Source organism: Rhinatrema bivittatum, chromosome 12, assembly GCF_901001135.1.
Source record: "Rhinatrema bivittatum chromosome 12, aRhiBiv1.1, whole genome shotgun sequence".
NCBI classification, from domain to species: Eukaryota; Metazoa; Chordata; class Amphibia; order Gymnophiona; family Rhinatrematidae; genus Rhinatrema; species Rhinatrema bivittatum.
In genome coordinates this window covers 38,673,631-38,697,406 of record NC_042626.1, presented here as the reverse complement: position 1 = coordinate 38,697,406, position 23,776 = coordinate 38,673,631, and the positions used below count along the sequence as shown (strand labels likewise).

The following is a 23,776-nucleotide window of genomic DNA, read 5'->3' as shown; positions in this document are numbered from 1 at the left end:
TCTGGTATTGCAAATGATGGGAGGGAGAGAGTACATTGTACAAATCAACTCCTTTTTTAAGTTTTATTTATTTATTTATTTATTTATTTATTTATTTATTTAAGGATTTATATACCGGAAGTTCCTGTATAATATACATATCACCCGGTTCATCAGTCTAAATGACAAATAAATCTTCACTGACATCAACTTGGCTGTTTGTACCTCTGACTGTGTATATAAAACTTCTCCCCCTAACATACCCCACCCACCCAAACTTCACCCTGAGTTAAAAATGCCCCCTCTTACAGTGGCGTAAATAGTAAAGTTACAGAGTGGTCTCTACAGAGAGTCTCTCACTCTCTCTCTCTCTTTCTGTCACCAGTGTTTGCCACAAAAACCTTTTTGGCTGGTGCGATGATGCATGTACGTTGTGGAAATTACCTATGCGATGTGGGAGTAGGGAAATTAGCCTAACCACGCCCCCTTTTTTATTGCAGGCGCTATTTCCAATATATTTATAGCATTTTGATGAACCTAGGTCTTAGATTGTGAGCCCTCTGAGGATAGGACAATATCTACAGAATCTGAATGCAATCCACTTTGAAGTGCCAAAAAGCAGAAAATAAATACATTAAAAAAAAAAAAAAAGGCCTTGCTTTCATACAGGGTAGCAATAATTTTATCTTGGAGATGCTAGTGTGAGCTAAGTTGAATGGTATGATATGGTTCATACAACAGTAAATTGTAGCCAATAACCAGTAGTCCATTGGTGAGGATGGTGTAAGTTGGCTTTCATTACTATTGACCGACTCTCTCCCCCATCCCCATAGAATTCTGTTTACTATGTTACTATGCTGGGCCTCCGGACGTTCTTATAGGAGGATGCATTGTCCTTGCTGATGTTTCAGGTAATGCAGCTCTGTTAGGAGAAGTCAGGATAGACAAGTTACACTTGCTGGTGCTTTTCTTTCCATTAAAATTTCAGCAGTTTATCAGTGCTAATCACCACAGTGTCTGAAAAACGCAAGAGATGAATCTTATAATAATCACAGAGAAAATATGCTATCTGTTGTACTACTATGACCTATTCTTGGCCGCACAGATACATACAAATGTATGCCTAGAGAGTAATTTTACAATTCCTCGCATAGCAGGGAAGTCTGCACATACATTGAGGATTTCAAAGAGAACTTATACGCATAAGTTCACTTTGGTCATTCACTGGTAGGTAAATGGGCAGGTGTGTGCAGAGATTCCCCGGCATAAAGTTGCACCTCCTCTTTGGAGAGCATAATTTGTAGGCGTACACTGGCCCGCATACTTTTTAAAATCCAAAAGTCTGTGTGTATATGGCAAGGCTCTGACTGTATCCCAACTTTACCCCCAGAACGCCTCTGCTCAGTTTGTGTAACTTTCTTACACACGTGCTTTTATGCAAACAGAGCCCCCCGGCTGATTTTGTAGCAGCTGTTTAAGCACATAAAACCACATTTTATATGTGTAAATGGCTTTGAAAATTACACTGTAAACACACACCGGGCCTGACTTACTGAGTGTTTTTCCCATAGAAAAAGAATGGGCAAAACGCCTTAGTAAGTCAGGCCCAGTGTGTGTTTACAGCAGTAGCCAACTAGCCATCAGCAATTAGTTATCCTCTATCCCCTGAAGTAGCTTATGCTACAGTAAGACTGCAGATCATGCATATTCTTCCCATGGCAGACATTAAGATCCCACCTGCATATACAGATGCACATACCCAAATATTCCTCTTTCCTCCAGGCACACAAACACACATTCACAGCTTTTCTCCAGTAACTATCTCAGCTCCTTAGAAATGGAGAAGTGGGGCTTTCTAAATACAGTTAGACCAGTTCTCTGGATTTTTAAGCAGAGGAGGGGTGATAATGAAGGCAGAATGATGGATGTGAAAACACCATATAGCATGATTTTCACCAGGATTGATCTGATAGAGCCCGTCAGTTCAAAAAAAAGCCCAGTCGGAGCTTGTTATAGAGGTGTCTATTGAGGAATGCCTTCTGTTTGCTTTAAGGGTCAAGATGAGGGAATTTAAGAATAGGGATGTGCATTTGTTTTGACTGAATGCTCATAATTCAATGAATGAGGCCATTTTCAGTTTGTTCCAAATAGATCAAATACAAAATGGCCTCTCCCAAACATACCCGGGTATTTTTGTTTTTGTGCCAAAAGATAGGCAAATCTGACTGTCTTATACTAAAATTTGAAGATAATGAAGGACCAAAAATTGCTCTGACCTACTGTCTACCTGACAATCATCCTGACTCCCTTCTCAAATTCTTTGTACTAGACTTTAACTACTACATAGAGACCCCTCTCAAAGATAGCACTGCCAGCTTTCAACACAACATGGATGATCTTGGCCTTACTCAGCCAATCAAGGTTCCTATACCCAAGCAATGGAGAGGAGGCTCTGGAGTCAGGGCTTCCCAAACTGTGGCTCAGAACCACAAATACAGTCACAAAACCTTCAGCTGGGGGTCACAAGCACCTCAAAGGGCAGCGCTCTTCAGGCACTAGCAACAGCATTAGTAGTGGAAGCCAGCGTGGGCCTGTGAGCCAGCACACTCTCACAGGTCCTGCAATGAATTTCCATGAGGAGGGATCAGGACCACCACAGGGACTGTGAGCTTGCACTGGCTCACAGGATTCATGCTGATTTTCATTACTAATGCTGCTGCTTACCAATCAGTCAGGTTTTGGACCAGCCATGAAGGGAAGGGTGGGCTGAGTGTGCATAGACCAGTGGAGATTGCCACTGCTTCTCTCTCCTCACCCACTACTGAACCTACCCAAGAGAAACATGTTGCCTCTGTCAGCAGCCTGCCCTCTCTTCCCACCCACTACTGAACCTACCCAAGAGAAACATGTTGCCTCTGTCAGCAGCCTGCCCTCTCTTCCCACCAGTTGTCATCTACCTTTGGCCAAGGGTCAAAAGGAAAATGTTGACACTAACTAAGGGGGTATTTGAAGGGGGGGGGGGAATCAGATACAGGAGGGGTTTGAGAGCTGGATCAGCTGGAGAGGGACTAGTTGTGGAGGTTGTGAGAGGAATGGCAGAAGATAAACTGGAGGGGGTAAAAGAGGAGTTGGGGTGAAAGGGATAAACTGGGGGATGTGAAAGAAGAGTTGAAGGGGAAGATGTGAGGCTGGAATGTGAGAGAGAGAGGGGATGGGTGAGAGGGAGAGAATAGAAGATCAATTGGAGATAATAAAAAATAGAAGATCAATTGGAGATAATAAAAATGGTTTGGAGGTGAGAGAGGATCAGCTAGGAGGATGTGAAAAGGGCTGGAGGGGGGTGAGAGGGGATGAGTTCCCCTCGAACCCAGTCTACCAGACTCGAACCCAGTCTACCAGACTGGGTTCGAGTCTGGTACCTCGAACCCAGTCTACCAGAGTTCAAAAAAAAGTTAAAAACCTGGCTCTTCAGGCAAGCGTTCCAATCTCCAGAATGTAACTAAGCGCCGCATCCTGATTGAACTTGGGAATATTCTGTGTTACAGTTAATAATATGCAATTTTATGCATCATTAAATTTCAATTTACCTTACATTTAATTTAAGTTCAACATGCCATTGGCCTAATTTTAATTAAATTACGAAAATATTTAAGGATTTATTGTTATTGTTCAATGTTCTTTGTATTATGAATGTATTATATGTTATTGTTCAATGTTCTTTGTAAAAAAACCCTGATCTAACTTCCCAGACCAGGGCTATCTTTTCGTTCCATGTAAACCGGACTGATTTGTATTGTATACAGGAATTCCGGTATATAAAAATTAAAAATAAATAAAAATAAATAAATAATAAATAAAATGAGTTGGGAAGGTGAGAGGAGCTGGGCAATGTAAGAGGGGATTAGCTGAAGGGGCAAAGGCTGAGAGATGAGGTCCTCTGACGGGGGTAGGTCTAATTGGAGCAGGTGGGGGTTAAGAGAAGGGATTAGCTGGAGTGCGAGGAGGGTGAGAGTGGAGTGATTGTTGGAAGGGGCCTGCACCCCTGCTAATTTGTTTTGTCATCCTCTGGGGTCATGTGAATTTTCAAATGGCACTTAGTCATACTGGCTAAAAGTTTGGGAAGCCTTGCTCTAGAATGAGATGCAATGGGATGAGAGTGCAAAGGGATAAAATCAGGAGTAATCCAAGGAAATATTTCTTTATGGAAAGGATAGTGGAGACATAGAATGGCCTCCCAGTAGAGATGGAGAATGAAGATGGGGACAGCATGCAACAAGCACTGAGGATCTCTGAGGGAGAGAAACGGATTGTAAAGCTAAGCGAGAGGTGTGGATGACCAGCCTGGTTAGGCTGTTTGGCTTTTATCGGCCTTCATGTTCCATGTTTCTTTCTTCTAAGTATCAAGTTATACCAAGGACTCTTCTAAAGCTCTCGGGGCTGAGGTTGCAGGGAATTCTTCTCCTATTAACAGAAGGTTTGGGGGTAGCCTGCACGGAGCAGCAGTTGCTACTGCAGAAGGCTTGGGAGTAACTGCACGGAGCGGCAGTTGCTTCTCCCCTTAAAAATAAAATAATAATAAAAAAATCTTTGCTGGGCATTTTGGTCTTTATCTGCTGTCATTCACTATCTTATTATACAGTATAGTTCTGTACAGATGGGTTTTAAAAAAGGTCTGGACAAGTTCTTGGAGGACAGGTCCATTTAGTAATTATTGGCCAGATAAACTTAGTGTTCAGCACTTCTGGGAGCAAGTACCCAGCAGATCCTAATGGGGGGATCCACTCTGAGACAGAAAACTGGGCTCGATGGACCACTGATCTAACCCAGCACGACACAAACCTCTCTCTTTTTCTTCTCTCTTGCTTTTTGGGGAAGGTTTAGCTTCTGTTAGCTTGCAGGAAATCTGAATGACAGTAATTTGGAGCCCTGGAAGATGCTATAATGAAGTGTTTTGACTTCTGTGTCTATTTTTAACCCTCATTTCTTTGGTGCATCCTCAGGTTAAATCCAATCATGCCAGCCACACAGAAAGAGCTGTGTCTGTGCCAGCAGACATGGAGTCAGCCTAATCTTTCCTTAATGCTCACTCTGTCTCCATCTCTTGGCATTTCCATCCACTATTGAGCTACCTACACCTTCTCATAGAAATTTCCTGCAAAGCAGAGTTAACAAAAGAAGATATTCAGCACACTTCTGTAAGGGATTAAGAGCATTTACGAAGTAACGGATGAAAAGTAAATCTTCACATATTTAGTAATGAAGGAATTGTTCATGGATTTAGCGAGGCATTTTGGACCCTATAACAAAGTAAAAAACTCCACCCTCACCCAATACACACACCTTGAGGGGGGAGACACTCTTAATTATTATTATTATTTTTTTAACTTAAAACATAACACTGTTGTGATGGAGGCCCTAAATCAAGTCCTGGTCACTGGAGATTTGTTCCTAGAAGAAATGTTCACAGATGTTGCTTAACCTCTGCCTGTGGGTTAGGGTGATGAGTCATTTGGGCAGAGGTTTATTAAAGGCATTTGGCATATTGCTTTAAGTCACGGTGAAAGAGGGAGTGTTGTTCGGGTCAATGTAAGGTAGTATCTTTTCTCTTGCGTTTCTGCTTTGTTTTCCTTTGGCGTGGGGAGCTTGCATCGCTCCATGCAGGGCATCTCATCTACCCAATCCAGCAGGGGACTGGGTAGAAGCCACGAGAGGCCAGTGAACAATTACTGGGCTCCTGGGTGGTGTCCGGTGGCAACCCAGGAGGGATAACCTATGGGAACTCTACTAACGGGACTCTGACTGTGAGTAGGTGTGAGCACTGCACCTCATTTGGATGTAGGAAGGCGGGAAGGTATTTCTGGCACTGTTATTTGATGGGAAGATTTGGAGGAAGAGCATTTTGGTGGTGCTGTGGCTAATCCGTGCTGTGAACTTTTTATATTTGTTTAACTCTTGACTGTTGGAAATCCCAGAAATAAAAGCTTTGTTTGGCTGAAGGTACATTTTGTGTGAGACCCTCCTTTATATACTGAGGTGTAGGTTTGAGAGAGGCATCTGTTAGTCCATGGAAGAAGTTTGGGTGCAGTCAGAAGGGGGTCACAGCGAGGAAAGAAGTGTTTTTTGTGAAGTTTTTCCTATCCAGCTTAATAAATACTGCCTTTGCCTCTCTGCTAGGGCCGTTATACCATCTGGTCGACCATTTTTTAAAATTTTATGTGAACTCGCGAGAGACTGGTGCTTTGCTCACAAACGCTCATTCATTTTATCTGCCCCAAAAGGGGGTGATGCTATTATTATTTATAATCTATAAGTAGACACAAGTGTGATCCTTAGGTCTGCATGGATGTGACCCTTAACCTCTGCTCAACTGATTACTTGTTAAGCAGTAGGGGTTGAAAAAGGAGTATGTGCCTTTAAGCCATGATGATGTCATGCCTTCACTGACTTTTTTATTATATTAAACTAATTAGATTCCAGATCTCTTTGACAGCAAAGTATACTCCCTCCACTACCAGGCAGAAAACCCTGCCAAAACCTCACTCTGATCCTTGGTAGTAAACCTGCCACACCATAACATGACTAACACCTGGGACTCACATAGCAACAACCATACATATGAAAGGGCAACACTGCAGACATTATTAGAGTCCCTAGAGTTTAGTAGAGCTTAGTTCATGTTGTTTTTATAAATCCAAATAATTAAATACATATAAATTCGATTACTACAGATCTCTACACAGACACTATACGCTAGCAGAATCCCTCACCTAGGTCACACATACAGAATTCAGACAGATCCTTACCTAAAGCAGACTAAGGGATCACAAATTACATGTGGATAAAAACTGAAATAGAAACCCTAAGAAGCCAGACTCTGTGCAATGACAGAAATGGATTTCTATTTATACGAAGTAAACTACAAAGTTATAAGAAATGCACATTCCAAAAAGATAACATATTCCTTTCTCTAAAAACTACAAATAAAATGTTCTCTTTTCTACCATAGTTGTCTCATTATTTTATTTATCCATGGTCTCCTTCTCTGGTCTTCTCCAGGATCTCCTTTCCATTTTCCATTTCGTCTCTCTCCTTCTGTTTTCTTTCCTTTCTTCACTACATCTTTTACATTGATCTTTGCTTTAATCCCTTTTCTCCATTTCTCTGTTCTCTGCCTTTCTATCTTCTCATTGCTAAATGTCACCCTCCTTTTCCTCATCTCTAACTCTCCAGTCTTCAGCCTTTTTTCACCTTTCACCTATCTGCCAAATTTTCATCTCCCACCTTCATTCCTCCCATTCTTCCTGTCTCTCATTCTCCCCAGCCCCCTATCTTTTATCCACTTCCTAGCTCCCCATTTCCACCATCTGTATTCACCCCTCCCCATCCCTCATCTGCCTTTCCCTGCCTCTCATTCCCTTATCACCCCAGCTCCTTCTATGTCGTTTAGTCCCTTTCCTTCCTGGCCTCAAGCATCTGTCTCTTACCCACTACCAAGCCTCATATGACCTCTCTTTCACCACCTCCCTCCACCCATTCCCATTCTGTCTTTCTCCCCTAACAGAACCTCCTCCCTTTCCAGTGCCTTTCACCCTCTCTCCAGTACTCCACATGTCATTCACACCACCTCTGAATCCCTCCATACCCTTCGAAACCCCCATCTCATCCCCTTACTCATACCTCCCCCAGCTTATCTAACAATCATATCCATCCCCACTGTCTGCCCCAAATCACTGCTCTGTCTCCAAGTTCTCACTCTCTGCATGCCCAAGCCCATGCTCTGCCCTCCATTCTGTCTGAGTCCCTGCTTTCCCCCAATCTCCATATCCAATCTCCTTTCTTCCCCTGATCTCCCCCCCCCCCCCCCGCAGTCACCATTCTTCTCCCAAGTCCTTGCTTTCATACCCCTACCTTCCTCTGGAGCTTCCTTGGCCAGCATTTCTAACCCAGCCTGGTTTCTCCTTCTCCTGCTGCCAGTCAGGTGACTCTTCCCTTCTCTAACGTACATGGTTGAAACCTGCTCTCAACTCTTTGATTCGCAGGGTTTGGTATCTACGAAACCCCACACGGTTCAAAAATCGGTTGTTGGTCTGTGCTGAGCTAATAGCTAACGTTTTGAATTGCGTTATGGCTCAGAGATCTGAGTGCAGGTTTCAGTCATGCAGGTCAGAAGAGGGAAGAGGCAGTGCACAGAATCAGCCACTCTAGATTGGGTGGGAAAGTGGGAAAGCATGCTTCTCCTGCACCACAGCGCCAGCCTCCTGTCATGGATCACTTATTTATGCAGGAGGCTGGCGGTGCCCTTGGGCGGTTGTACCCATGGCTGAGGCCGTATTGGCCTTATGATAGCTACTGTTCTGCTGAATAGATCTTTCTGTTTCTGGTTCATCTAAGGTTTAGCATAAAGGTATATCTTATAGGTTTAACATTGAGACGACTTTTCTGGTGCTTATGTATCAGGGGCTTAGCGGTGTGAGCGTCTTTCATAGGTCTAGCATTGACAGGGTCTCTCAGGTGTTTTTGAATTGGTATACAGAACTGATGGGCCTGGTGTATCGAGGTTTTAGTAATATGGGTGTCTCCGGTTCATTGCCAGTTTAATGATAAGGGGATCTGTGGTGCAGTTATAACTGTATTGGGATTTCAGTGCTGAAGGGGGTTTTCTTGATAATCCTAAATTGAGGGTTGATAATGGAAGACTCTCTCTGGTCCTAGTCTATCGAGGATTTAAATACTGGGGGGGGTGGATGGGGTGGGGGTTGTCTGTCATGCTTTAAGGGTTTTGTGATTTTGGGTTCTTCTAGCACAGGTGGGCTGGGGTTCACAGTGAAGTTTGCATTTTTGCTGTGTGTCCTTCAGCAGGGCCATATTCATATTTCCACAGGATCTGTGTGGCGCCACCACCTGTGACACTCTGGGGATGGCAGACGTGGGAACGATGTGCGATCCCAAGCGCAGCTGTTCTGTCATCGAGGACGATGGGCTGCCTTCTGCTTTCACCACGGCACATGAGCTTGGTAAGGGAGCAGAGCATCTTATCTGACCCTGGATGGGGGTGGGGAAGGGAAGCTGGAGGGAATGAGGAGGAGAAGGGGTAAAAGTTTGATTGAGTAGGGCAAACAATGCACTGGGTGAGCAAAAGGATGAGATATAACAAGTGGAAGGAGACAGGGTATAATCACTATTGAGTGGAGGAGTAAAGGAATGTGTTGGGGCAGAGGTGATGCATCAAAAAAGAGATGGAGAAGGGGTTGTGATATTGTGTGTAGGAATACAGATTATTCCTATACAGCTTTTGAAAAAGTCTTGAAATACCTCTTCTTCTAACCAAACTTTTTACATTATCACCCCTTCCCCATCTATCACCGTTGGCCTTCTTTCATCTCTCACCTCTGGTCCTAGAACTATTCCTTTGCATAGTCACATAGTGCTCAACCTATAAGAGAGTCTGAGGGTGAAAGCGATGGGGGTGCACAGTATGTGGGATATGACATAAACAAATACCAAATGACCCAGTTTCTCCAGGAAAGTTTTGGACCAGTCCAGGTTTTGGGATTTGCATCCTACTGCATTGTGGTACTTGTAGTTCCTCTGCTTCTGTTTGAAATGAACACTGAGATACAACAGGAGGGGGAAATGTGAAAAAGCCAGGACTAAACCAAAGTCTCCCCCACCTCTAGAAACTGTGGCATTTGGCAGTTCTGCTCACTGAATTTGCCCAACTCTCGCAAGGACTTGCTTTGTCCTGTGATTAATGCTAAGGAACCTTTCATCACACTCTCCTAATGATCCCACATTTAGCAATCAGCAGAATTCCCTTCCGGAGTGACTGCAGAGTGGAAAGTATCAGATTGCTCCTTTAGCACTATTCCTCATCTCTCCTGTGCTCCTCTAAATCCCTTACATTTACTTCAGCTCCACTGACGATCTGCCATTAGGGTTGCCACTTCATTCACGTTAACTCAAACAGGCAGATCTAATCCTGGTTTTGCCCCATTTCATGCACAGAGGTGTAATTCTGAGTTCCCTATCAAAAGTAGGTCTACATCAAGGGCTGCAGCTAAAGGTGGGTAAAATAGGCACCTGCTCACCCATGGCTTCAAGCTGAAGGGATGAGCCATGCCCTGCCGGGCCATGTTCATATACTTCCTCCTGTTCCCAGACATGCATGTGCATTCCCTGGGATGGCCAATAGCAGCTCTGCCTACCCCAATGTCGGGGTGGGAGCCACTCAGCCATCTGGGCAGGGGCCGGGGGGGGGGGGGGGGGGGGATTGATGACTGCGCTTGCCTAGTGTGCTGTGCTCTTTGGTGATGGTCCTGATTACATCACCATGTATGCAATGGAGTGAATTCAAGATTGGATTAGTCTCTCTGGGTTGGCCTGGGTCAGTTGGCAATCATATAGATGAGCCTGAGATACTCCCAAAATACGTGCAGCACCAGATAATGCAGCTGATCCGAGTGGTGTGTTGCTGTCAGAACCTCCTTCAGAATAGCCTGTCTTTCCCTCTTTTGATGCCCTGAGTTTGTTAATGGTTCATTTCTTATGTCTCCAAGGTCAGAGAAGGAAACTGGAGAATCCCTAGCGGGGAAAGGTGGTGGGAAGGGAGGACTGGTGGATTTGCATTCCCTACCCTCTTATCTGAGCAGTTCTTGTCTAGATAGGAGCAGCAACTCCAGCACAGGGCTGTCATGGCACAGGTACATCCTTCTGAAGATGTGAGATTCCACAGTTCCTGAGATTAGGAACAATTTTCGCTGTTTTACATCTTAACAAGCATGTCCAGCCTAATGCTGTCATGTCCACCCCACCTTATTACAAAGTCTCATTCTCATACTGAACTTCTTAAGGAGAACTGAGACTAGAGTTGCCACCTCAACCAGGGTCAACAGGACCAGCTGATCCAGTCCTTTTTTTGTTCCACTGCATGCATGGATTTGTAGTTTATTTATTTATTAATAAATGTATATACCACCAATCTACAATTCTTAGCGGTTTACAAAATGCATGCACAATAAGATACAAATCCATAAGACAAATAAAAGACTAACAAGTCATAATAATAATAATAATAATAACAACCGTAATAGCAACATATAAACAAAATTAAGAGAATAAAACACTAAAACAATACAAAGAATAAAATATAAAAGAACAACGTATAAAAACAAAGACATCATTGCCCTGCCCTCACTTCATTGCAATACGATTTGGCCTGAAATTAAAAAGTAAAACGTTACCATAAACATAAGCCTGCTGGAAGAGATGTGTTTTTACCAGCTTTCTAAATTTTAACAAGGAATCCTCATATTTAATCTTTTTAGGCAGCATAGCTCTGATTTTCTTAGGGAAATCATTGGAAAAATGAAAGCTAAAAACCTATGCATGCAATGGGACAAAAGCAGGACTGGATCAGCCTGTTCAGCTGACCTGGAGGTGAGATAGCAACCCAACCCAGGATGATGATACATTCCAAGCAAGTGTTCTGCAGTCTCCTAGAACAATGCTATATTCACAAAATAATAGAGACATTTAGGGGGCAGGAATCAAAAGATTTCATGTGGATAAATGTGTATTTAGCTATGTAAAAATGCAGTTTGATTAGTGCCCCTCCCCTATATGAAGGTAAAAGTATACAGTGTATGCTGTTTAAGCCTGCATACTTTTACCCACATGAAAAGGTGAACAGAATTAGGTTGGGGAAGTGAAAGTATGCATGAAGATTTCATTTGCCGATTTCCACACATACTTTCATCTGTGTACTTTGCATCTCTCCCATGAAGGTGAAAAAGTAGTATGTGTGCTGGCCAGATTTTCAGTCCCATGGGGAATATGAAAACTGCCCTCATAATTATGTGTTCCTCAGTCCTCCCTTTACAAAGGATGTGGTAGAGTCCAAACATTAATGGGAACTTACTAAAGCATAGGATAAGCATAGAGGTCATTAGTTGTAGAGAAGTGAAAGTAAAGTCTGGGGTATTTGATGGAAACTGGGTGAGTGGATGGGTTTGGTGGTCTTTATCTGCCTTCCTATTCTATGTTATGTTTCTATTAAGTCATCCTTTTATATAAATCAGCATCTGAAGGTTCTTAAGAGGGATATTTTAGGGGAGAAAAGAGGAAGATGTCTTATTTTCTACTGAATACACCGGGGTCAGGGATCTTTAAGGAGGAAACATGCACTACTATTGCTTTCTTTTTTTTGTCAAAATTAGATTGAGTCTCCCAGTTTTCTAATGTCCCTTAACTCCATTCTATGCCTTCTTTACGATTCACCTTCTAGAAAAGATCAAACACAGAAGAGCATTGCTTAGGTAAATCTTGGAACCACCATGTTTTGTCCTGAATGTCATCCTTAGCAGTTCTAATGGCTATAATGCAGGCAGGCCAGACTGATATCATAAATTCATAGAAACATAGACGATGACAAGCTGATGACTGTAAGACCCCTATGGTCTGTCCAATTTAATTCCTGTTGCATTGTCAAAGGCCTCAGTTGATCTCTCTTTCCATTCATTCTTTTGCAAACAAGGATCCTGTGTGCTTATCCTAGTACTTCACATGACATACAAGCTGGAGGGAGATTGTGAGAGGGAGAATGAATCCTTATGTCTGTCTCAGTTCTCCCTCATTATGGAAGTGATGCCATCTGAGAAGACAGTCACCTTCCTTAACATGTCATTGACTTCCACAGACTTCATTACCCTATAATTATTATTGCAATTCTTGAAGGTTACAGAAATCATACCAGGTTGAGAGGAAAGGTGTTCTGCATTCTACTTAAGCTGTTTAGCTCATGCTCCTTTATGCTACTTCCTTTATTTCTCACTTCAAGGTCATGTATTTAATATGCCCCATGACAACGTGAAGGCCTGTGAGGAGGTCTTTGGGAAGCTGAAGGAGAATCATATGATGTCCCCAACCTTGATACAGATCAACCGTACCAGTCCTTGGTCCAGCTGCAGTGCTGCCATCATCACCGACTTCCTGGACAGTGGGCATGGTAAGCCTTGAAAATGGAGTGTGGGTTTAGAGTTTGGTGAGCTATAAAAGAGGGCTGTGAGCCTCAGAAATGGGGTATGGGCCTTGAAATATGATAAGTCATGGAAGAATGATGTAGGACTTGAGGCATGATGAACCATGGAAATTGGTTTATGGGCCTTATGACATGGTGGAACATGGAAGAACCATGTGGGCCTTCGGGCATGTGAATTTCCAGAAGTGGGTGGGGTTCAAGACAGTTGTGTGAGTGATGGAGGAGAAAACATGTTTGCTATAAGAAAACCTGTGGCAGAAATATGGCTAATACTATTTTAAACATAAGAAGAGCAGAGAAAATACCAATCACAATGCCCAAGCTGTATCTAGCACTATTCTGAACAAAACAACTTGGAAGTTAGTCTTCTGCAGTTAACCTATCAATTAGCATAAAGTTGATATTATACAAGATTTCAGACAATATACAGTTTTTTAAGCTTGTATGTTTTACTAGTCAGCCGAAACTAAAAAAAAAAAGTTTCTTCTAATTGGTAACAGAAGACAGCCAAAATCTGTGCATTCTGCATTCTGCAAAGTCCCAGACTGAGTAAACACTTTTCCCTGCCTGACACTTGCACAGACTGAGTGACTTTCCTTCTGACACTACAAGAGACTGAGGGAGCCTTCTCCCTGTACTTGGCAATAGAGCAGACTTGGGAGATACCTAACCTTGCCCTGCAGTAATACAAATGTAGGGTGCTTTCCTCTCTCTGCTTCACTAGCACAGCCTGAGGGATTCTTCTCTGATGCTAGCCCCCTGACACTAGCACCAATCAGTAGGTGGACAGCTTTCTCCAAAGCTAGTCTTTGCCCTGGGGTGGGGGTAATAAAATGTCCATCCGCACTATAGATATGGCTCTGTACTCGGCTGCAGAGATACCTTTTGGCTCCCAGCAGTTGGCTGCAGGCCTGCATGCCTCACACAGCTGAATGATAAAGCTCTTTTGTGTTGGTGCTCCTGTTTCAGGCCCCACTCTTCTGCCTTTTTTAAGCAATTAACTTTCAATGGATGGTGTCATTATAAATGAACCCCTGTAGCCACTGATGTTGGTAGCCTCCTGCTGGAGCAGCTTTTTGTTTTTTTCCTAAAGAAGGATGGCTGGGGGTCACTGCATGGGAGCACAAAGGTCACTACTGTGGATAGCCTGTAGGATAGAATCTGTGACCAGCTTTCAGCAGTTTTTGCATTCTAATCCCTGCCCTGCCACCGACTCTTTACACATCGTTGATGAATTTCCCCAGTTGTGATTCTGGTGGTGGCAGAACGTGCAATGCCAGCTTTCCTCGACGAGATGACTGCATCAGTGCAAAAGCATTGTGCTGTATGGCACTGTGATCCAGCAGATTTGTAGTACGCATTCCCATGGTTTTAAATGCAGCGTGAGGTTTTGCTTTCTTTATTCAATGCCTGCAGGGGACTGTCTCTTGGACCAGCCGATCAAGCCAATCACCTTTCCAGAGGATTTGCCCGGCGCCGCCTACAACCTGAACCGTCAGTGTGAGCTGGCCTTTGGCATCGGCTCCAAGCCCTGCCCCTACATGCAGTTCTGCACCAAGCTCTGGTGCACAGGCAAGGCCCGAGGCCAGCTGGTGTGCCAGACCCGCCACTTCCCCTGGGCCGATGGCACCAACTGTGGGGACGGCAAATTCTGCCTGAAGGGAGTGTGCGTGGAGAAGCATCACATCCATAAGTACAGAGTGAGTACATCCCTGTCAGTGCAATGCTGCAGCCGGCCATTCTGTTTATCTAATTTGATTTCTAGTCATATCTCTCACTGCATGGAGAGCATGGGAGGTTACGCCATGCTCATTCAAAACTAAATATACCAGACAAAGGGCATGAACAGATGTGAAGTTCCTACTTAGTAGTTGTTGCTTCCTTCCTTTGGTTGATGAAAAGTGGATAATATGCGAGGTGGGGTGTGTTATATTGCAGGCAAGTTTCAAAGGAATCTAGCCAGCTAACTCAGGAGTGAAAATTGCACCAGGCCGCTAGATTTAGCTGCTTTTAAAGTAGGGATTTTCAAGGATGCAATTTGGCTGGCACAGTAAAATGTGTACACTGAATTTTAAAATATACATGTATACCTATATCTGCAACCGTTAGGTAAATGAATAGAAGGGACAATAAGTAATCCTTCTTAAGAGAACAACATGTAAAACTATATAAGAAAAAGGGACAAAATACAATCTAAGTTTTTTTTTAATTTATTCATTTTCTTTTCTTTTACAGATAACAGATAGTTTATAACATTGCTATACAGCATATTTCAATCCATTAAATAGAAAATTAACATACCAATATAAACTATTCTTCTGTATCATAGTTATGAAACAATAAGGACCACAGAAATTTAACAGGAGCTAGTCAAAATAAGGAAATTTAAACAGATTCTCTCTTTACTTATACCTCAAATTAACTTAAGTTAGGTGTCTTCTATCTCTTTCTTACATTTATCTATAAAAGCTCTTAAATGTATCGGTTCATAAAATACGTATTTGTTGTTTTTATACGAAAAAGTACATTTACATGGATATTTAATAACTGCTTGGATTCCTAATGGCCTAGCCTCGTGCATCATTTCTACGAATTTTTTCCTTCTAGTCTGAGTGTCCTTTGTAAGATCTGGGTAGATCCATATTTTTTGACCGTAATATATTTTATCTCTATTTTGAAGAAATGTTCTCAAAATCATGTCTCTATCCATTTCATTTACAAAGGACACTATCAGTGTCCCTCTGAAATCAATTTGTTCTTCAGAGGGTGCTTCAAGAAAGGCTGTCAATTCAGCTTCTATATTAACATCTGATGCTCTAGCTTCATCTTTAACTCCTTTATTAGGAACAAAGTATATTTTTGAAAGAACAGGTATTTTATCTTGTGATATTAAAAGGACGTTCATCAGATATTTTTTAAATTGCTCTTTCGGTGAAATTAATTTCACACTTGGGAAATTCAGTAATCTCAAGTTTAAATATCTCATCCTGTTCTCAATTTTTTCATAATTTCTTTTCATTAACTCGTCTGATTTAATCAGATTTACCTGTATTTCTTTCATAGATGACACCTGAGCCGAGAGCTCATTTAACTTAACATCATAAGTATTCACTACAGAGTCAATATTATTCATTTTACTTTGAGATGCATTTATAGATTTAGTTAATAATGTTATCGATTTTTCCATAGTTATTAAGGCTTTCCATATGGAATCCAATGTGATCACATCAGGTTGAACTATTTTCTCCAAATTAAGATTAAAAGACTCCCCTCCTTCCTGGCAAACTTCTGAAATCTTTGAGATTTCAGTTGCCAGGGTCATTTCACATCTTTCTGATGTTACAATTTCCCTTATAGGATCCTTTCCCAGTTCTTCCTCTGAGCTCATGGATTTGCTAGCGATTAGCTGCTTCTCATGAACAAAACTTTGAAAGTTTCCCAGGGTTGGATGTGAGGGTATTTGAGGTGCTCCGGGGCTTAAAGATGTCTGGATGTCCAGGAGGGTAAGGTTTTGCTCCAAACCTACACCTTCAACGGACTTAGCACCCGGCGTTGAGACTGCAGCCGGTGTGAAAAAACCTTCTATTACTTGCTGCGTTAGGGAAGGTTGCGCAGAAACAGAGGAATCCGTGCGCAAACGTCCTTTCCGCTTAGTGTGTGGCATAATTATTTATTCAAATTAAAAGGTTCTTACCACTCCGGATTTCCTTATACGGATTTCTTGGTCCTCTGGGAGGTTCAGGAGAGATCAAAGACGTATTGTAATGTAGAAAAAGGTATACTGCTTCTCCTTCTCCAGCCTTCGAAAGCAAGTTGAAATTAAGTCGCGCGCCAAAGCGCGCGCCCCTTCGACGGCGCGCGGCTTAGACGACGTGCCGGTGGATGCTACGCGCCGCGGCAGCAACGTCTTTATGGAGGCAGTCCAGTCGCGAGAAGGTGATGTCAGTCAATTAAAGCAGGGCCGCAGGGCCGGGAACCTCACCCCGAGCAGTCAGGTCTTTCTCCTCTCCCTCCTCAAATATCGCCGCGGCAGCAGCGTCTTTATGGAGGCAGTCCAGTCGCGAGAAGGTGACGTCAGTCAATTAAAGCAGGGCCGCAGGGTCGGGAACCTCACCCCAAGCAGTCAGGTCTTTCTCCTCTCCCTCCTCAAATATCGCCGCGGCAGCAGCGTCTTTATGGAGGCAGTCCAGTCGCGAGAAGGTGACTTCAGTCAATTAAAGCAGGGCCGCAGGGCCGGGAACCTCACCCCGAGCAGTCAGGTCTTTCTCCTCTCCCTCCTCAAATATCGTCGCGGCAGCAGCGTCTTTATGGAGGCAGTCCAGTCGCGAGAAGGTGACGTCAGTCAATTAAAGCAGGGCCGCAGGACCGGGAACCTCACCCCGAGCAGTCAGGTCTTTCTCCTCTCCCTCCTCCCAATCTAAGTTTTTTATTAGTGATACATACTATTTTAACAAGATGATATAAATGCATAGGGACAAGTCACCTCCTTTTTAACACTGAAAACACAAATAATAACTATCTTCTGAGGTTCTGAAACAGCCCTACAGGGCAGTTAAGCTTTCTTTCATTAAAAATTATATAAGAATTTTATACGTATTTCAATTGACCTTTCGATGAGTTTACAAGGCATTTTATGAACTTACTGCTTGGCTCAAAATATCTGATTGTATCCGATCGGATCTGGCAGTGCCGCTTTCCATCTGATTCCAGCTCTGAATGAAGTGGTTACGATGTAAATTTAGGATGTTAAAGTATTTGAAAGCTAGCTTGTTGAGACTGTGTTAGAGGTGTCAGATTCATGTGATTACTTCAACCCAATAGTATTCTGGAATCTTCTTCAAATGAGAGGACTGGCGGCTCATGCGTTTGACTAATGATGAAAATACCTTTGTGGTTTCCTTGGAATTTATTTAAGGGACAATACTTCAAGTGAAGAACTCATTAATTGTATCTAAATTGACTTTAAAAAAATGTGTTTTCAGAAATTGCTGTAAAAAGGAGGGTTTATATAATATATAATATAACTTCATATAATATCTTTATTGTAATTTAAAATAACCCCCCTGAGGAAGCTAGTTAATAGTGAAACGAGGGCCTCTGTTGGGGTTCTGGTGTTTCTGTATCTTGTAGGTGTGAGTTCAGTGATGTGTGAGTGATAGTCTTATAGTTATTACTAGTTGTGGTTTCATTGTTAAAAGGAGGTATTATTGATTATTTTGCCAAATGTATTGTCCCTATACAGTTATTATAGCTTGTTAAAATAGTATGTAACAATGCTAATAAACGTATATTGTATTTTGTTCCTCTTTCTTATATATATATTTTTTATCTATATCTGCAGAAATAGCGGGGCAAATTACTGGCTACCTTTGTAGCCACATAAGTTAAAGAAATTTTCAAACAGAAACTACCCAGAATTACCCCTGTATTTAGCCAGTACATGGCTTACTTAAAATTGCCCCCTTGACCACATGTACTGAGGAGATGCACTCTTGCTATATCTCTTTTATGCACAGATGGATTGTGCAAGGCTTTCTTCTTGGTTGACACAACTGTAGACTAACGAAGTCCTTTTTCTTCCTCTTTCTCTCTATCTGATTTTATACAATACAAGGTAGTAGCTGTTGCAATACTATTGATGTTGCATTTTATGTATTTGATATGCAATAATAGTAGTTTTGTGGAACTGGTGCACTGTGGTGTGATGTGGTATATCTAGATACGATACACATTTCTGATGGTGCCAGATATAGTATATCTATTGATGTTTGATGTGGCCTATTTGGTGTTGGTAAATGAGTTATGTCTGGTGCTAGATGTGGTATATCTGGTGGAATATCTGCTGTGGGTAAATGGATTGTATCTGATGGTGCTGGATGTTGGTCTGTGTGCTGATGTAAGATGTGGAATATCTGGTGAAATAATGTTTTAATGATCCATCTCTTTTCAGGTTGATGGCACTTGGGGTCGATGGTCTCCCTATGGGCAGTGCTCACGTACCTGTGGAGGGGGAGTTCAGCTGGCAAAGAGGGAATGCAGTAATCCAGCACCAGCCAATGGGGGCAAGTTTTGCGAGGGCTTACGTGTGAAGTACCGCTCGTGTGGGCTGGATCCGTGTGCTAATTCAGGTGAGTCTTGTGAGGAGGCAGAACAAAGGTAGTAGCCATTATAAACCAAGACTTCACAGACTTCAGAGCTTCGGGGATATGTCTTAGTCCTGGTTTATGAGAACTGCCTCTGTCGAATATGGGAAGAGTTTAATATCTAAGCTCATCCCAGCTTTAGCCTCCAGTTTGTAATGGCAGATTCATAAAATCATAGAAGCATATCAAATTGGTCAGATAAGGACAGCAAAGCCCGTCTGGTCTGTCCATTTCTGATGCCATTCTGTAGAACATCTCTCAGGCTTTACCCACCACATCTTCGCATCTAATGATCCTCTATGCTTTATTCCATCAACGTAATAAATGAAGCTTGACCAACGTGCCGCAAATGCGCAGTAGAGAGCAGCTCTACTGCGCATGAGTGAGAGCACATCGGTCAGAGGGGAGTCCAGCGGACGGCTGTCTTGGAAGCGGCGAGGAGGAGCAGTGGCGGCGGCACAGAAGGTCTCCAGGGGGGGTGTGTCTCTCTCGCACCCGGGGAGAAGCAGCGGCGGCGGCACAGATACAGAAATGGGAGGTCGCCGGGAGTCTCTCTCGCACGCGCGCCTCATCACAGAGCCCGGTGGAGCAGCGCACGCGAGAGAGAGAGAGATCCCCGGAGACCTCCCATTTCTGTATCTGTGCCGCCGCTGCTGCTTCTTCCCACGCGAGAGAGAGAGGCCCCCTGGAGACCTCCAATGGAGGAGCAGCGGCGGCGGTTAAGTGTCAGGCGGGCCAGAGAGAAGAAGAGGGAGTGGAGGAGGGCTGAGAGAGAGGGACAGGGTTGTGGAGGAAGGGGGAGGGGAAGGAAGAGGATGTAATAAAGTTTAGAATTGAAGAAGCGGCCTCCTCTGCAATTAAAGACCAAGTTAAGCTATCTGGTTAAGTTGCACAAAGGAACGCACGACAGAAACAGAATTTAAAAAATTAAACAAATACATGCAAGGTTTATGCTTTAAAATAAAAGATGGAAATGTTTGACAATGTATATCTGCATTTTCACATATTTGCCACAGAATCTACCCCGAGCAGCAGCAGGAAACTCTGGGACTGTGCCTTAGTCATACTCCCCCTTTTCAGACCATAATGGGTGGGGTTGGACACAACAGCACCATCAGTGCCTAGGGGCAGCAAAAGCTTAAATCCGTCACTGATTTTCCATATATTGAAAGACTAATTTGCAACTTTCTAATTTGAACCGTTTTGTAAAGACTTAGGGGTAGATTTTAAAAGAGGGAATAACAAAAACCAAGGGGTCAATACAATAATATCTGCTGTTGTTTTACTCTTATGCCATTCTTCATTAGACAGCTTTTACATCTCTTTTGAATGCCTTTGTATTAATTAGGGCATTCTAGGTTGCTCCAGCAGGGTGTTCCACAAGGCCAAGCCGACTATAGAGAAAGCCCTGTTACTAACTTTGCCAATATGTGGCTGCTGAATTGCTGGAACCTCCAGGAGACTTCTATTCTGTGATCTTAAAATTTTCGAAGGCATATACATTCGCAACGTGGCACCTGCCTTGGAACATTTGTGATTTAACTACGCTGAATAATTTTGTGTCATCTGTAAATTTGATCACCTCACTCATCATACCCCTTTCCAGATCATTTATAATATATTGCTGGTGAACTTTGTGAAGTCTCAGCATATCCCCACCAAGTAGAAGGAGGCTCTGTGCATTGTGGTCTAAAAGGAGGATACAACTGGTTATAACTTTTAGGTGGGGCTGATACCATGACAGCCTCTGGTGTAGGGATTTCATATCTGTTGTCTGGTATCTGATTGCATTGTGTAAGAGAGGTTGCTCAGTGCTGCCATCTACAGTTTTTTTTTTTTTAATCATATAACCACCCAGTATTCTGTATTGTCCCTGCACATGTTCTCATGGTGTAGGGCGAATTAACTTCCTGTATGTTAACAAGTTGAAGAACTCTGAGCTGGATAGTGATCTCTTACTTTGATCATCCATGACCGCATACATCCTTGCTGATTTCTCAGGTTGTCCCTTAGGGTGTACATTAACAAGGCATATTTTTGAGCATGATGTACCACTGTGTCTTTTTCCACAAGCTTTAGGGTGTTTGGGAATGACTTCTGGCAAAGCTCCTTCTCCACCATCCTTTGAGAAAGGGTTGAAGCTTTGAGGGAGTTGATTTTTGCAGTATCTGGATGTAGGGCAGTAACATGTTAGACACTGTCATAGTCTGTGCTGCACTTAATGGCAGCTTTATAGTCTTTAGAGAGGTGATTTGAGAAAGAACAGCATCTGAAGCGCGTTTTGGATGTGCGCCCACAACTCCTTGTGCTCTAAGGGGATTAACGCCTCCAAAACGGGCGTCCAGCCCCCCGCGAAGCTAATAGCGCTCATCACATGTAAATTCATGTTGATGAGGCTATTAGCTATTACCTCCCGATGCATAAAAAAAATGTGCACCCAACATGCACGTTTTTACCCTCAGAAATTAATGCCTGCCCGGAGCAGGCATTAAGTTTTGAGGAACCCCTAAAGTTGACAGAAAAGCAGAAAATACTACTCACTTAACGAGCATCCATTTTCCTAACCTGTGGCTGTGCACAGGCTCAATCATGAGCGCCCGTTTTCTGCACGCCGATTTTGCATTGGCCTGAGAGTGATTGCTCATAAAGGCCTCATTCACTAAGCATTTTTCACATAGACACAGAATGGGAGAAAAGCCTTAGTGAATCAGGTCCTAAGTTAATGAAGTGCAGTAGGTGCTACGAGTGATATCTTCAGTGATATTAAGGCATCTTTTTGCGCTGGTTTGGACAAGCAGAACTGCACAGTTTTGCTGCATGGTCCTCTTGCTCTGTCAGTGCAAGTTGATATCTCATATATGCTAAGACATTTCCTCAAAGCTACCACTTGGCTTCCCAGGATTTTGGATGCAGGACATTACCACATTAGGGAGGCTAATACCAGTGACCAAGAGGGGAAGATCATTTCCTATGTCACTGGCAAATGCTCAGCAGTGATTGCTGTAGAGCTGACCCTTTTGGGCTTCTTGTGTGTGGTTATTTTACAAAATGTAGAATCCCTGTCTGGCATCCTGGTGGCAATCACTATTTACATACTCAGTCACTGCACAGTAGGGATGTGCATTTTTATTTTTTCGTTTTGCTTCAAAAATCAGAGGGCCTGATTTTCAGAAGCATTTTCACTCTTAAAAATGGGTTTTACATGTGTAAATGCACTCTACCTGGGCAAGTGGGCTTTTGAAAACTGCTACAGTAGATAACATTGTACTTTATGTAGGTAAATGGCTTTTGAAATTTGCTACAATAGTAGTTACATTTACATGTGCAAATCCTTTTGAAAATGACCCCCTAAATGCAAGTTAGCGTGCATTAACTTGCAATTAATGCGCACTGAAAACCCCCCCCCCCAAACCAAAACAAAAAGGTAAGAAAATTTAAAAATGAAACAAAACAAACATTTTTTTGGCTGCACATCCTCACTGCTCAGTGACTGGGTAATAATAAAGCTGAGGAAGTCACCAGAAACCATGAGAGTTGTTATATTCTGCTGTCACCGGATCATATCAGTTCTGGAGAGAGCACATCTGTGATGTCCACCAGTTCTACAGTATGAGAGGATAAGAACATAATTTTAACTTATAAACTCAGCAGATGTGATGTGGAATTCCTAGGCAGCTGCAGGCTTGGAAACCCAAATTCCCATTGTAACATGTGGGACACTGTGAAACCAGAGTGAGTAACTATTTTGGATACATTTATCTGTGTTCATTTTCCTGGCAGGAAAGAGCTTCCGGGAGGAGCAGTGCGAAGGATTTAATGGCTACAAGTACAGCAGCAACCGGCTCATCCCTGCTGTGTCCTGGGTGCCCAAGTACTCGGGCGTGTCACCACGGGACAAATGCAAACTCATTTGCCGAGCTAATGGCACAGGCTACTTCTACGTGCTGGCACCCAAGGTGAATAGGTGGTTATTGGGCAAGTCTCTTCTGCCAGTCTTTAGATGCTAGTGGAAACAGCAGGTCATAGGGATGATCAGACTCAGGATAACTTAAAAATTCCCAGTGAAGTGAAATGGCATAAGATGAGGAAAACATTTTTTTTTCTCCCAGCAGAGCTACATAGTTATAGTTCACACATTGCTCAGTACTGAATGAGTGGGTAGCTTAGTGGTTAGCGTAATAGGCTGGGAGCCAGGATAGTTGGGCTTAAATTCTGCTTCTACCGCTGAGACTTATGACTTTGGGTGTCACTTTATCTTCTGTTGCTTCAGTTACCAAGCTAAAAGTGTAAGCTCTTCCGGGAAGGTCCTCGTTGCACCTTTGTGTAATTACTGTAAAATGCCCTGGTTTAGACGTGCACTGAAATTCAAAATACTTATGTCAATTTAAAACTAGATCATGCAGCTGACTTTCCGAATAGCCAGTCAATGTAATGCCGAGTCATGGGGATATGAGGGAAGGGAGAGGAAAAAGGAGAGGAGAAAGCAAAGAATGGGAAGTTAAGAGGGTAGAGGAGGTGGAACGAGAAAACAGAAAAGAGGAGGGGTGAAAAAGATAAATGGAGAGAACGGGATGGGAACATTTTTTTAGATTTACTGCCTTATGTGTGCTGCTCTTCC

At 43.0% G+C, this 23,776-nt stretch overlaps 1 protein-coding gene across 1 annotated transcript in view; it reads left to right on the top strand.

The window, feature by feature from the left end:
- Positions 1–23,776, top strand: part of ADAMTS15 (ADAM metallopeptidase with thrombospondin type 1 motif 15) — a 46,834-nt gene that overhangs the window by 11,567 nt on the left and 11,491 nt on the right. Inside the window, exons 2-6 of the mRNA XM_029573229.1 lie at positions 8,861–8,993; positions 12,815–12,982; positions 14,432–14,715; positions 18,966–19,143; positions 22,939–23,114. Of these exons, the coding sequence (XP_029429089.1) occupies positions 8,861–8,993; positions 12,815–12,982; positions 14,432–14,715; positions 18,966–19,143; positions 22,939–23,114 (939 nt within the window). The remainder of the gene's footprint in view (positions 1–8,860; positions 8,994–12,814; positions 12,983–14,431; positions 14,716–18,965; positions 19,144–22,938; positions 23,115–23,776) is intronic.